The 14,937-nt window shown below is 51.0% G+C and overlaps 1 protein-coding gene and 1 long non-coding RNA gene across 2 annotated transcripts in view; one reads left to right on the forward strand and one right to left on the reverse strand.

Moving 5' to 3' along the window:
* Positions 1-409: 409 nt before the first annotated feature.
* RBM38 (RNA binding motif protein 38) lies at positions 410-14,887 on the forward strand. The gene is made up of 4 exons (XM_058850268.1): positions 410-776; positions 1,461-1,584; positions 2,202-2,256; positions 13,453-14,887. The coding sequence occupies exons 1-4, from the start codon at positions 609-611 to the stop codon at positions 13,751-13,753; spliced, it is 648 nt and encodes a 215-aa protein (XP_058706251.1). The 5' UTR covers positions 410-608; the 3' UTR covers positions 13,754-14,887.
* Positions 2,264-14,937, reverse strand: part of LOC131584797 (uncharacterized) — a 56,200-nt gene continuing 43,526 nt past the window's right edge. The window contains exon 9 of the long non-coding RNA XR_009278801.1: positions 2,264-8,007. This is a non-coding gene — a long non-coding RNA (uncharacterized LOC131584797). The remainder of the gene's footprint in view (positions 8,008-14,937) is intronic.

Raw genomic sequence — 14,937 nt, forward strand, 5'->3', positions numbered from 1 at the left:
TGTCCCCGAGCCCGGGAGCAGCCCCGCGGTTGCGATGGTTGTGCAATAGCGGCGGGCTGGGCTGCGGGATCCCCGCTGCCCGGGCGGGATCTTCGGCGGGCTCGCTCCGGTGCGCTGCCCGTCCCCGCCTGCCCTGCCCCCGGGGAGCCACCGGGACCGTGGCGTGCGCCCGAGGGGCCGGCAGCGGGGACCCGCGTGTGCGGGGAGGGGGCTCGGTACCGGGGGGGGCTCGGTACCGGGGGGGGCTCGGTACCGGCGGGGGCTCGGTGCTGGAGGGGGCTCGGTGCCAGGGGGGGCTCGGTGCCGCTCGGGGCGGGGCGGGGACCCCCGGGCGGGGCCGGACTACGCTCCCCGAGCGCCCCTGCGCGGCGCGGGCGGGGCGGGGCAGCGCGGCCCTACAAAGGCGGCGGCGGCGGCGGGGCGGCCGCTACTCCCCGGCACCGGCGGGCGGGCGCGGGGCCGCGCTCCGGCTCCAGGCGCGGCCATGAGGCGGCTGTAGGGCCCCGGGACCCGCCGCCGCTCCGCTGCCTTCGGCCGCCGCGGGGGGCTCGGCGGGGCGCGGCTCTGCTCGGGGTGGATGCCGGCCGGGGCCGGCCGCTCCCGGCACCATGCACACCGTGCAGAAGGACACCACCTTCACCAAGATCTTCGTCGGGGGGCTGCCCTACCACACCACCGACTCCTCCCTCAGGAAGTACTTCGAGGTCTTCGGGGACATCGAGGAGGCGGTGGTGATCACGGACCGGCAGACCGGCAAATCCCGAGGATATGGCTTTGTAAGTGCCGCTGCGCTCCGCGCCGGGACGGGCGCCGGCTGCCCCCGCTGCCCCCCGTGCGCCGGGGAAGGGGCCGGCAGCGGAGCCCCGGGCTGGCCACCCCGCCGGTGCCGGGACAAAACAACTCCCGGTGCCGTGACAATCTCCCGGTGCGGCCGGGTGGATCTCCCGGTGCGGCCGCTGCGGAGCCGCCGCCCGTCCCGTCGCTGCCGCGGAGCTTGTGCCCGCTGCGGGACCGAGGGGCTCGGACAGGACCAAGGCTGGGCTGGGGGCCCGGGAGGAGCCCCCCGTGTTGGCCGAGGCCGTGCCGTTCGTTTCAGCACCTGCTCCCCCCTCCCGATGTCCGTGCGGGGCTCAGCGCGGTCCCCGCAGCTGCCCTGAGCTCCTCTGGCCGCGGGTTTTGGGAGAGGGCTCCACCAGCTCCTTAAAAAAGACCCGGGGAGGAGGTGGAAGGGCAGGGGAGAACAGCTGGCACCGGCCCAGCGAGGAAACCGGGAGCGGGGGGAGCGCCCGCTTTTCCACGGAGTCCCGGCAGCCCTTCCCATCTCGCCGTGCAAGCCAGGCTGCACGGAGCGAGTTCAGCTCCCGATTCGAAATAGAACAATAAATAAACTCCACTTAGTGCCTGTTGCTGGAGTGTTTACAAAGCACTGTTGCTACAAACAAGGCTGTGCTCGATTCCAGGTGACCATGGCAGACAGAGCTGCTGCTGAAAGAGCTTGCAAAGACCCAAACCCCATCATTGACGGCAGGAAAGCAAATGTGAACCTGGCGTATTTGGGAGCAAAACCAAGGAGTATTCAAACTGGTGAGGCATCCAGGAGATCCCATCTCTCTGTATTAGAATAACTTGTAAGACGAGGAAACAAGTTCCTCGGGCTGGAATCATCTGATCTGACGCTGCACATTTATCTGTCCCCCATAGTTCTGATTGTTGGCTCAGGGTGCTGCGTAGTCCAGTTACCTCTCTGCTGTATCTTCTTACTCAGCCCTGCTGCACTAATGTTACTCACCAAAGTTCATATAACTGTGTTAAAGCTGTGTCCTTCCAGGGCTGATCTCTTTGCCCGTTAGCCTCTTTGTTACACGAGAATTAACAGTAAGATCCACTTGGTCATTTCTCCCTCTGGTTTAATGACCGCAGTACCCAGTGTGTAAAATAAGGCTTTATACCCCATTGTCTGTTCAATAACAGCACGTTCACACTGGGCTTTCATCATGAATTCCCATCTGCTCCTCGTGCATATCACATATGCATGTTAAATTTAACTTGTTTCTAAATGGGGCTCTGAATTTGCTCACATGCATAGCAGATCAAATGCAAAGACCTGTGGTGTAATTCTGCCTGCGTGTTAGGAGTTGAATGGTACAATGGATGCCATTCATTAATATTTCTTTTTTTTTTTTCTGAACCTTTTTTTTTAGGTTTTACCATAGGTGTGCAGCAGCTACATCCAGCCTTCATTCAGAGACCCTTTGGGTAAGTGGAAACGTTTCCTAACGGTCTGTTGGAAATCAGATTCACAAGTCAACTTCCTCATTATTTAAAGTGTGTGAAAAAAGCCTTCGCCGTCAAGAGTGGACAGTTTCAACAGCTGTTGTTAATGTTCAGAGTACTTTATTTCTGGTGGAGATTTCAGAAGTTTTGTGCATTTGTCAGCTTTAATATAATTCCCAAAGATCCTTCTTTATCCTCAGTAAATCTTAGTCATAATAAACCCATTGCATTGCTCGCTGATTTGCCAACTTCAAGAATTCACAGGAATTCAAATAAATGGAAAATAGTTTCTCTATTATAGTACTTAAGGTGTCAAAACAATTAAGCAAATTCTGTTCTCATGTTTCTCAAATAAGATCCTCTGCTTCCTCTGTGCCGTTTCCCACGTAATAATGCTTAGGATACAGTTTTATCCTAGAAAACAAATTGCAGTGGAAACAAAGTCTGTTACTTAATGAAAGTAACATTAGGTCAAAAATTGATTTTGGACAGATGTTATACAAGGCTTGAATAGTCTGCAAAAGTGGGCTTTTGTCTGCTGTTTTCAATAGCTTATACCATCCCTACTCGGTTAGAAAAGTCCTCTTTTTATACATCTAATAGGATCTGGCAGCTGCTCGGCAAAAGACAAGTGTGCTTCACGAGAACAATAGTGACTGTCATACTGCCCTCATTTAACTGTTTAATGATTGATGCAGCTCTTTTTTTACACCATTTCAGAAAGTGAATATTGATAAGGTTTTTTATTATTATTTTCTAAGAGCATTAAGAAAGTAGGTGCATTTTTTAAAGCTTTTGAGCACTGCCTTGGTGTGGTTTTTGTGTGACTCTAATATAAATAGATGGGATTTTGGCCTTTGTCAACAGCAATACTTCACCCCTTCCCTGCTCTCTGCTCATTTTTTGGGGGGTGTTTTGTTTCTTTTTTTTTTTTTTTTCCTTTTTTTTTCTTTTTTTAAAGAAGAAAAACCCCTGCTAACAATAAAACTTTCATTCCTCTGCCCTTATGGCCGCAGTTGCCAACTGCCTGGATAATCTCATTCCGATGAGTTTATGGATGTAAGAGGCTGTGTTGCCACAATAGTGCACACCCAGTGTACGTGTGCTGTGTGCGGTTCAAACACGCCGCTTCTCGCAGGCGGTTACAGCTCTGCTGGAAAGCCTCGAAGAACATCTGCCATCAAATGAAGAGTCTCCTCTTTTTTTGGGGCAAGAGCTGCATTAGTCTGCACAGACCAAATGCTGCTTTCTCATAGCTCTCCTTGCATGGGAGCTGCAAGAGCTTTCACAGCCCCCAAAGCAGCAGCACCTTTGAGATGCGAACCCAGAGACTTTTGCATGGGAGTGCAGGAGAGAAGTTGCCAATAAAAGCAGCCTCTGGCAAGTCCTGCCAGGCATGGGAACAGAGAAGAGCAAAATGGTGAAGCCCGTTAAAACTCCTCGTGTTGGCAGGAGCACCTTGCAGATTATCTGCAGTTTTCTGGGTGCCCTTCCTGCCCCACAGCCACAGCTCTTGGAAACATTTTTTATTCTTCCAACAGCTTGCTTATGGTTTCACATCCAGAGGAGTGTGGGATCGACTGATTACATGTTCCTTGTGATCTAGACAGTTCCTGTTGCAGCTCCTAGGCATTGGTTTCATCATTAAACCAGCAGAGCTGCAGTTAGCACATACAGTGGAGAACATTATAAATTATTTATCAGTTGCCAAGAGACAGGAACCAGGAGAATGGGAGGGCTGGAGGCAGGGGATTATATATCATTATTTGCAAGCATCAGTAAACAAGAATTTCATTGAATTCAGTCATTGCTGCAGCAGAATCACTGGAAATGTGGGTTCTGCAGAATCTGTTTGTTTACCTGAGCACCACCTTTACCTGAGCACCACAACTGGGGCTGCTCTGTGGCTTCTGAGCAAAGCCTCAGGTGCTCAGTTGAGCAACAGAGCTTGGCTGCCAATTCCCTCTTTGTCTCCTCAGCAGACCAACAAAATTAAGAGCCTGCATTCGTGGACAAAATCCACTCCTGCATTCCCTTGAACCCACAATTTCCTTGGCCCTCGGTGGGATATGAGGGTAGATGAGCAGTTTGTCAGGGTCTGTCACTGAATTGCTGCTGTCTGTTTGCACCACGCCGAGTGGATCCTGACCTTTCCCAAAGGAAGCTCAGTGGCTCGGCTGCTTTGCCTCTGGTGTGAGATATTGCCTGGCTCTCCCTCCTGCAGCTCCTGTCTCTGCAAAGTGTTTGTGCCCAGGGGTTGGCATTGTGGTTTCCCAGAGATGATTGTCATGGGGCACAGGGTGCTTGGTCTGGCCTTGGCGGGGCAGGAGTGAATGAACAACCGTTACCTCCTGGGCAGTTAACGAAGAGCGAGCAGCCACTCATGTCCCAGCTACCAAGCCACAAAACCCAGGTTTTGGTGAAACCTGAAATGAATGGAAACTATGAAAATTACCCAAACACCATAGAGGATTATTTTTAAACTGAAGGCTTCCCCCTCCAGCCCCAGACACCTAAATGCAGCTGTAAATATTGCCAGGGCTGTGCGGAACAGAAAGAGAAACCACGAGGAGCCTTTCTCCTTCCTCCTGCTGTCCTGGCAGAGGAGGCACTTGCACAGCAGACAGCACGGAGTCAGTAGTAAATCCTGTTTGGAAAAGAAGTTTCTAGCTTGTAGTAACCAGAGATCTTAACAGTAATGCAAGGCAAAGGATGTGTCTGTGTCGGGGTGACTTGGGGATCCGGCTGCTGAGTTTAGGGAAGCAGCACTGGGCCTGGAGCTCAGCCTGGAGCTTGCAGACTGTGCTTTGCTTGGAGGCAGCTGGCAGTGCCAGTGTGTCCCTGCAGCTGCCATGCTTCATGTGATCAGGTGATGTGGCAGAGCTGCTTGGTCCCACCTGGTGGTTCCCTCCTCTGGGACTGTGGAGCTGGAGGCAGGTTTGAGTCTGTGCAGGGAGTGGGGATTCCCTGGTTCTCCTCTTTGCTTGCTGCTCTGGACACGGGCAGCATATGGCAGATGCATTCCTGTGGCTGTGCCTCAGCGGAGGAGCTATCTGTGTGGGAGATCTACCAGTGACTGAGTAAGTGACTGAGCTCTTGCAAGCATAAAGCTGTCTCTTGTGGCAGGATCCAGCTCTTTCCATAGCTGCACACTGGATGTCATTGCTCCAGAGACCCCATCCATGTGTAGTTACTTGTTTTGGTGGCCCCTGCCTCTGGCCCACACTTGGTCTCCGGCAACGTCAGAAAGAGTTAAATCTCTTTGAGTTTAGAATTTCATGCATTGATGCTGCTGCAGTTAGGAAGTGAAGAAAGTCTCTCTTTGTGTTAGCCCAGCCTCCTTCGCAGCTGTTTATCCTTAAAATTTCTCTACTGGGTTAAAAATAAAAGGCAACAAACTTTCATCTTTTCTGTGGTTATGCTTATAAAAGGGCGCGTGCTGTGCCCAGCCTCTGTCAGCTGGCATCCCCCTGCTCCAGCTTCCCACTGCCCACTTACCCGGAGCTGGAGGCTGCAGGATCTCATCCCACTCTGCCAGGCTCGTGTGGATGGAGCACCCGGCACCTGGTGTTACCCTGTGCCAGGAACATGAAAGCTTGAGGGGGGAAAGGGGGCATTTCCTAAGAAATGTCCAAATCTATTTTCCAAATGGCTTCAGCTGCTGGTTCTCATGCATGGGGACTGCTGTTCAGACCAAATGCTTGCCAGTCAGAAAGAAATCCCTGTCTCATTTTTTATTATTTTATTTTGTGTTTAAGCACAGACATGTATTTATAAGCAGATCAGACTACTTTGAGAATTTGCTTGAACATCTCCTTCAAGATGGCAAATGCTGGTGTCAGACCTAAGGGTTTGGTGTGCCTATTTGTTTAGGTTTGTGGCCCAATTTGCTCGTGTTCCACCTGTAAAACAATACAAAAGCGTGGTCTGATACAGTGACCTCACACTTGGCTATGTGAACGATGTGCTGGGCTCAGACCTGTTGCAAGGGACAGGCTCTGGCTGAAGGATCTGAGCCATTCCTGGGCACCCAGGGCACAGGCTGGGGTGTGATGAAAAGACAGCCTGGGCTGGCTCTAGCTTTGTCTTTACAGCACATGGCTCGAGTTGTGCCATCTTCTCTGTGTGATTCCATTGCCTCTGGTGGATTTCCTCTTCATCCTCCCCAGCACAAGAGCAGCCTCCTCGGCAGCAGAGACCTGAGTCCTTTCCCCTTGGCACAGGAGCTGGGGAGTGGCAGATCCAAAATTCACCTGTGTTGCTCTGGCTGGTGCCACAGGGTCCCAGTGTGCACACGTCTGAATTTCCAGAGCAGCCCAGCTTGTGCTTGATCTCATGTTTCCTTTGAGCAGCTGTTGGCATATGGGCCCCAACTCGTAGTATTAAGCACATGCCCAGTAATTCGAATGATGAATGCAGCCCTGGGCATCCTGCCCCGGCACTGAGGGCACCAGCCAGGGAACCAGACAGTTGTTGTGCTGATAATTTGGTAGCAAGGACACCGGGTCATTTCTAAATACGACTTTTATGAAGAACTTGTTCCCCACGGATGGGAGCAAACTACATACCAGAGCTAAATATACTCCATGATCACAAAAGATGAAAAGTCCTGGAGCTCGGAGTTAAAACTCAGTCTCCTGTTTCTCAGTCTCTGAGTGCTGTAAACAGGGTTGTGCTGTCCCCTGCAATTTCCCTGTCACCAGCTTTGAGCATTTTAGCTCTCCTGTGTCAGAGTTGAGCTGCTCTGGCCAAAGCCACAGAGTCTGGGAAAGCCACGCTGGATCCAGGCATCCCCTGTGATTCCAGCTGGCAGGAAGGTGTGGAGGGATTAGATTGAGATGTCTTAAATGTTCTACCACCACAAAGGCACAACTGGTAGCAGAGGTCACAAACTCTTAAAATGGAATTTCTTTCTTGACTGAGAAATGACTTAATTACTTGTTTTATCAGTGTAGGCCTTCTTTTATCAAAAAGAGATATTTCGTTGCTTCTTCCATAGCTGAAGCATTCTAGTTCAAAATACTTCATCTCTCCAAGAAAGGGATTTTGATAAATCAAATGAGTGGATGGTTTTAATTAAAGGTCAGTGGAAGGGATCATGTGTAAAGAAAGTCTATTAAAAATGGAACCAGTTGAAAGTAGTCACTAATGTGTATTATTCCAAAACTTGTCAGGTACTTCAGAGGACTTTAGAGATGTTTCTGCCATTGATTTTCTTTAAATTACAGAAGAAAATTGGAGACCTCAGTCAAAGGCAGCATTCTGGGGCTTTCTGATCTGTTGGAGACCCTGGTTTTCCCTGCCATCCTACCAGGCTCCTCACAAGGATGTTGAAGGACTCAGGTTGCTGTCATGCTCTGGTGTGAAACAGTCCCTGTTTTTTCTGTTGGTTAATTCTGGTTTGGCTGTGCTGATAGCTGGAAAGGGGAGGGGTTTTTCCTTCTCTGGAGAGCTGACTGGTTGCGGATAAACTTCCATGTGCCTTTTTCCTTGGTGCCAGATGGCTCTTGTTTCAGGCAGATGTTATCTCCTGCTACCTGAGTGTTTTTCAGCCTGCTTCTCTCCAAAACTATTTTTGGTCTGGCCCAGCATGCCTTTGTTTGGGATCATGGGATTTTATTTTTTTTTCCTTCTTCCTTTGGGTGTGGGGGAAGCAAGATGCAGAGGATAAAGCTGTTGAGCCTGGCTATAACTCATGGTGGAGCTCATGTTGATCGCAGACTCTTGGTTGAGCTGAGAAAAAAAGATTAGATATTTGTGAAATGCACTCCCATTTTTGGTCTGCAGCCTTTTTTTTTTTACTTCTTTCTGGTTTTTTTTTCCCCACTGACTGCAGTCTGGGACAGTCTGTTGTGGCACGTCATGCCTTGGTGATTGCCACTGGTGTGGTGACATCTGCTCCCAGCAGGGAAGCAGGAAACTCAGTTCTGTACCTGTTTGCACAGGCTGCTCTGTAAATCTCAGAGGGACAGAGCAGCATGAGGAGAAGATAGACAGGCAAATTAGTTACAAGAGGAGCAGAAATTGTGTTGATTGCTTTGCTATTTTGTGTTTGTGTCGTATTGCAGCAGGTGATGATAAATCCCACGGAGCTGCGGAGTTCATCCTTGTGTGACTTTGAGCTGGCTGGGATAGCTGGCTGATGAGGCAGGAGCTGTTGACATTTCAGTGCATGTTTAAATCAGCTTTAGTAGGGACATTTCAGGAGTTGGAGGTTTGTCATGGTGTGGTTGAAGCCCAGCCCTGTCAGTGAATGGTGAGGGGTCGTGATCAGGGCACGACCAATGTCCTGGTTGCATCCAAGTGTTGGTGGATAAACCGTGATCCCCTCCTGGAGTGAGAGTCCTGGTGGGCAGGCAGGGACCCCCTCCAGCCTCCTCCTCATGTCTGGATTGAGAACAGCACCTGAATTTCTCACATTTCCACAGCCTGTCATCGTGGCTGGGGCCCGTATGATACCTGTGGCCAGCCCTGCCTGCACTCCACACACGTTCACTGAGTGTCTCCTCCAGGTGAGTGCTTGCTGGCTTGGGAGTGTCCCTCAGGAACGATTCCTTGGAGTGTGAATTACACCAGGATGTGTGCCTGCATCTCCAGCCCTGCCGTGGTGCTTGGCACTGCCAGTGCAAGTGTGGGGTGTGCTTCCCAGAGCAGCCTTAAACTCAGGAGCCCGTTTCAAAACACACCTCTGGATCTGCTGGAGGTGTCACATCAGCGGGGGCTGTGCCCAGCTGGCCCTGCAGCACCCCCAGCACCTCCTGCCATCACGTGCTGTGGCAGTGTGGGTGTCCCTGGGGCAGCCAGTGGGTCAGCCCTAGTGGAAATGGAGGCCAAATTCCTGGGGTCAAATGCCAGAATTTGTGCCTTCACTGGCAGACACAAAGGGCTCTGTTTCTTTTATTCTTCAAGGAATAAAAGGCTGGTCGTGGTGGTGGCATTTGTGTGCTGATCTCTGTGAGGCTGCCAAGAGCCCTGTGCCCCTCCTTGTTTCCCGAATGCTTGTGTGATGCCGTGTCCCTCCTGACAGAGGGGTGCAGCTGTCTCCACCTCTTCAGAGCTGACAAAACCAGCTCCCAGCAGGGCTGGGAGACCGAGGGGGTCAGGAACTCCCACCCTGTTGCTCTCCCAAACTCGCAGGAACAGCTCATGGCTCGTGTGTAGGAAGTCCTGCAGGATGGCAGAGAGAAAGCGCAGCTAAAGCACATTTTAGGTGTGAATCTGATACAAAATAGTCAAATATATGAAGTGTCTCTGAGATGAGCTCTTCTGGGAGAGCTGCCAATGAGAGCTTGTTCCTCTTCTCAGTGTTTGGGGAGAGGTGTGGGACACATTTCCTCCTGACTTGTCCCTTTTTCCCTGCCCTGCTGCTGTGGTGGGGAGACCTGGGTGATGGCAGATTTTGAAAGGGACTTTTTCATCTGCCTGGAGCCACGGGTGCCTCCTCTGCTGTGTTTGAACATCTCCACCCAGGCCTGCACCAAAACGGGGCCCCTTTTGTTCTGTCCCCCAGCCAAAGCAGGACAGAGCCTGTGTCCCCTCTGCCAGTGGCTCTGTAACCATCTCTTTTGTTCTGGTTCAGTTCTGGCTGCCAGGGCAGTGTGGCTGGGTGCCACATGGTCAGCAGCGTGGGCTGGCACCACGAGGGCCCTGCTGAGTCCCTGCTGTCCCTCCTGCTGTCCCTCCTGCTGTCCCTCCTGCTGTCCCTCCTGTGCCACTGCTGCCTCTAGGCTCAGGTTTGACCATGTTGTGTTGGGTGGCCTTTGCCACTCACGGGATGACTTTGGTGTGTGGTGGCCACGCCTGAGCACTTGGGTGATGTTTTATAATCACACCGTGTGTGTTTGAGATGAAGTTCTCTTCTGGCTGGCAGGGCCCTTCGTGGGGGATGGAGGAAAACTGCAGGGAGGGAGGAAGGGAAAGGCATCTTAAAACACAGATGTGACTCATCCTGTAGAAATTCAGATTAGAGTTTGCTGTTTTCTAGAAAGAGAACTCCAGAACAGCTTGCTTTTCTTTAATATATCTCCTGAAAGTTCATCTTCAGAAATAATGGAAGAGGGGGAAATATTTTAAGGTTTTCTGTGGATGCTAAATGTAGCCAGCAGAGAACTTCATCCTACTGCACTGGTTTGTTTTGTTTGTAGCTACAAGTCATCAAAGTGACCTTGCTTTGGGTTGTGTGTTTTGTTTTGATTGATGAATTGCCATCTGTCCACCTAATTCAGAAGACCAAACTGCATAATATCTTGTTTGAAATTTCTAGCTGAATTATTGAAATCCTACAGACCGAAAGAACCTTCCCTGTTACATTTACATTCCCTTTAGAAGCAGATCCTGGAGTTGCTGAGTGTGATTTTTTGGTGCAGTACCAGCTATTGTGAGTGATGTGTGCTTGTGTATGCACTGGGCTGGTGGGATGGATTTCTGGAAGTGGGGTACAGGAGTACTTTCTGCCTTCCAAGCTGATGGTGCTTTTTATTCCAAGTAGCACTGAAAAGCTGGAATTTTTCCTTGCTGAAGGAAACATGAAGTGCAGGATGTTGCAGATTTGCTGCCTCTGAGCCCACGTGGAGCTGCGATGGAGGAGCTCTGTGCAAGAAAGCAAAGCCAAGAATGCGGAGTTTCTTGGGATGAGCTGGGAATGTCCACTCACCCTGAGGGCACCTCATCCCCCCGTGGGCTGTGCCAGCTCTGGAGAGCAGTTGGGTGGCAGCAAGGGACATGGAGGAGCTGCTCAGACAGGGTGATGCTCGGGCTGCATTGCCGGGAGTCTCTCGGACTGTCCTGGTCACTTGGTGAGCGTGGGTGAAACGCCTGTGGGTAGGCAAAGTGCAGGCTCCTCCTCTGCTCCTGCCACCGGCTGGTTGTCAGTGGATTGTGCACTCTTTGTTGTATTTGAGGAGTGATTTTAACTTTGTTGGGCCCTGGAGTAGCAGGAAGCCTGGTGGCAGGGTGTGACGTGCAGGGAGAAGCGGCGAGCAGCCAGAGCGTCCATCCCCAGCCTGGGATGCAGGATGCCGGCTGAGCTGCTGATCTGCCAGGGCAATAAGTGTGGACAGAGCCTGCTCATGTCATGCCCAAGGGTCAGTGCCTGGGAGTGCCTCTGCAGAGCCTTTCCCCCACCCCTGGCAGGCCCAGAGAGCAGCATTGCACCTCTGAGTTACTTAAAACCAAATGAGAGGGAGAATCCCCCAGTGACAGGCGTGAGGAACCTCTGTGTGGGACTCAGCCCTGCTCCTCCCAGAGGTGGCTGCCACTGCCTGGTGGGTGTGACATGAAGTGCCCTTGGGCTGAGCTGGTGCCTGAGCTCCAGCTCTGATTCAGCTGTGCTGGCCTCAGTTTAGATCAGAGCTGAACAAAAAGGGAGTCTGTGCATTTCTGCTGCCTCATCTCATTCTTGTTACCCACAGGGTGATGCTGGGTATGGTGTGTTTAGGGACTGAAGGACTGTGAGGTACCTTTTGCTGTCCAGAGATGTCTGGTGGCCTCAGAAGAAGGCCTTGCACTGCATCAAAGGTTGAGGTGCTGCTCACCATCATCCATCCCCCCTGGCATATGGGAGGACCCTGATTTCAGAGGCAGTGCTGCTGTGTGGGGAGAGGAGAGCAATCATTCTCTTGTCAAGCAAAAACAGACTGCATATGGGAGTGGGAAAAGGAGAGAAAACTCAGTGCAGATGAGCTCTTGTTGGTGAGAAGCCTTTCTCCTGTCTGAAAAGCAGATTGAACCATCCAGTGCTGGTTGTGAAGCAAGTGGGAACAGCCCTGTAAATGCTGGGTAGGAGGGACAGCCCCAGGTGGACCCCAGCACGCTGCAGGTGGTGGCTGAGATTTAGGATGCTCAGGTGGAATGATGGTAGCCATGTACAACCCTGTGCCTTGTGAAGAGCCCGTGGGAGGCTTTTAAAAGTGGTTGTGTTTGAAAATGTGCTGTCACACACATCCACACAAAAATCCCCAAAATATTTGAATCTGCATAATCTCTCTGCAGAGTTTTACCTTGGGGGGTTTTTTATTGGCCAAAATGAGTTGGGTTTGGAGACAGGGTGGCACAAGCTTTCAGGGGATGGCTTTGCTTCATTCTGTGACCTTACGTGGTTCAGCAAGCAGTGGCCAAAGGAACCTTGTCCCCAGGGTGTCCTTTTTGGTGTCACCCTGCCACACTCTTCAGGCCACATGCAGTTCCCCATTTTTGCCTGGCCTGTGGCAGTTTGTGTGGATGTTCCTAAGCCTTCAGGTTTGCACAGTTTTTGCCCTTGTTTGAGACCTGCCCTTTGGAAAATACAGCCCTTTCATTTCGGTGCTTTTTTCCCCCCTCCCTTTCCTCCTCATTAGCAGTTTCTAGCAAATTAATAGGCACTCCTGCATTAATCACCTCCAGGATCTTTCCATCTATGGACTTTAATTGACTGGGACATTGTTAAGTTCCTCGCAGCAGCACAGCTGCCTCAGGGCAGGGGCAAGCCTGGGAGATGCAGCACTTTTGGACCCTCATGGAAAGGGCAGTGGAGATGCCAGGGGCACATGTGGCAGCTCATGGACACAGGAGTGTCACTGGGGAGCGTTCCTGGGGGGAGGGAAGCAGCATTAATATCTCCTGTTTTATAACAAACACCCTGTAGCATTCCCTAAACACCCAGTATTGTGGAAACACGGTGTAAGTGTGTAGTAACTGATAACACCTGGCAGGCTGGAGGGCCTGGGGCCGTGCCTGGGGACAGTGGTCATTCCTGGTGGGACAAGTGCAGAGTGACACGTTGTTCCTGCTGCCAGGAGGTTCCCCATAGGGGCTGTGGGTGCTCAGCACCCTCCACCCAAGTTTGGATGGAGAATACAGGAGGCAGAAAGGCTGGCAGGGACAGGCAGGACGTGTAGGGGCCGGGGAAATGAGGTGAACCAGGGGCTGCGAGCCTTCCAGGGAGCTGATTTTGGGGCCCAGCAGCCTGGATAGCGGCAGATCCAAGCCATGGGGACCAGGGTGTGTGTATTAGTAGCAGCCCACGCTTCACCTTGCACTGGTCCCACCCTCAGGTCTAGCAGTGTTCTCTTTCCATCCCCACCCCAGGGAGCACCCCTGGCTCGAGGGCAGCACCGTCCCACGGCTGATGCACATGAATTTGGGGAGGGAAAGCCAAGGGGAGCCCAGCCCCTCAGTGACTCTCTCCCTTTGCCTCCACAGGCTCACACCTCACTATGTTTACCCCCAAGCTATCATCCAGCCCAGCGTGGTGATCCCTACCCCCGTGCAGTCCATCACGTCCCCCTACATCGACTACACCGCCGCCAGCCAAGCCTATTCCCAGTACACCACAGCTGCCTACGACCAGTACCCCTACGCTGCCTCCCCCGCCGCCGGCTTCGTGGGATACGGCTACACGGGCACGGTGCAGCCGCCCATCACCGCCAGCAACCCCGCAGCGCCCGCCACCGCCTTCGTGCAGTACCAGCCGCAGCAGCTGCAGCCCGACCGCATGCAGTGAGGGCCCCCCCGGCCCCCCAGGACAATCTCTCACCGTGCAAGGATACCACTAGGACAGCAAAACCACAAAAAAAATACCGTAAAAGAAACAAAACAAACAAAAAAAATCATCCCCCGTCCCTTTATCCCCCTTACGTAGGTGCATATCGATGCCTAAGCTATTTATAGTGTTGAGGGCGAGCCCAAACCCTTGCAGTCTGGTTGTGCTTATGAAAGTGGACTTCTGGTAAGTTTTTTTTTTTCCCCCTTTTACATTTTTGGGTTTTTTTTCCTTCAATCTGGACAGATACTGTCTTGAAGATGTTCTAAAAGCGCGGCTGAAATTTTTCACAGGAAAACTACAGATTCTTGCACACATCGTGGTCTGCTTCCATCACCTGTGGTCTTCTTTCTGCCCCCCTCCTTCCTTCCTCATCCAGCCTACAATCCTTTTATTTACTGGTGAGGTACAGAGGTACTTGGAGAACATGGAAAAAAAGCAATCTTATTTTTTGGTTGTACAAAAACTTTGTAATACTCAGAGATGCCTTAAAGAAAAAAAAAAAAAAAGCAAAAGAAAAACTATTTTTTAATATTTATTGCGATTTTATTCGCATGAGCTGTGAATTGCAGACAGAAGAATAGTAGTAAGTATCTGCCTTGTTTAATTCTCATTTTACTAAATTATTGTATGTAGGTAAAAGTTCTTAAGTAATTGCTGAATCACTTCAACATGCAAAAGGGAATATTGGCTTGAAGGAGAGCAGAATATTCCTTTAGTCAACGCACTGTACTATTTTCTTATTGTAATTGTTACTCTGTTAAGATTATCTCAAATTTAGGTATATTTTTAAATGCAAAAAACAACCAAGAATACTGAACATTTTGTCTACTTTGGTAGATCTTTTGTTACAATGCTGCAACCTATGGAGACATTTACAGTATTTATGTAAAAGAGATTTGGGGCTGTTGGCCAGCAAGGTTTAGGAGAATATCATGAGTGGAGCAATAGAGAAAAAGGTGTTATGTCACTGAACAAATGGGTAAATGTAACCTTTTTATGCCTGTAATCCAACAGCCAAATAAAGGAAGAGAACAGGCGATGTAAGTGCATTTCTACAAAGACAGCAATAAACTATTTTAACTTTTAAAATTATTCGATGCTGTATGGTACCATGTTTGCTTGGCTGCTGGGCTGGGAGCGTG

Source organism: Poecile atricapillus, chromosome 15, assembly GCF_030490865.1.
Source record: "Poecile atricapillus isolate bPoeAtr1 chromosome 15, bPoeAtr1.hap1, whole genome shotgun sequence".
In the NCBI taxonomy this organism is placed as follows: Eukaryota; Metazoa; Chordata; class Aves; order Passeriformes; family Paridae; genus Poecile; species Poecile atricapillus.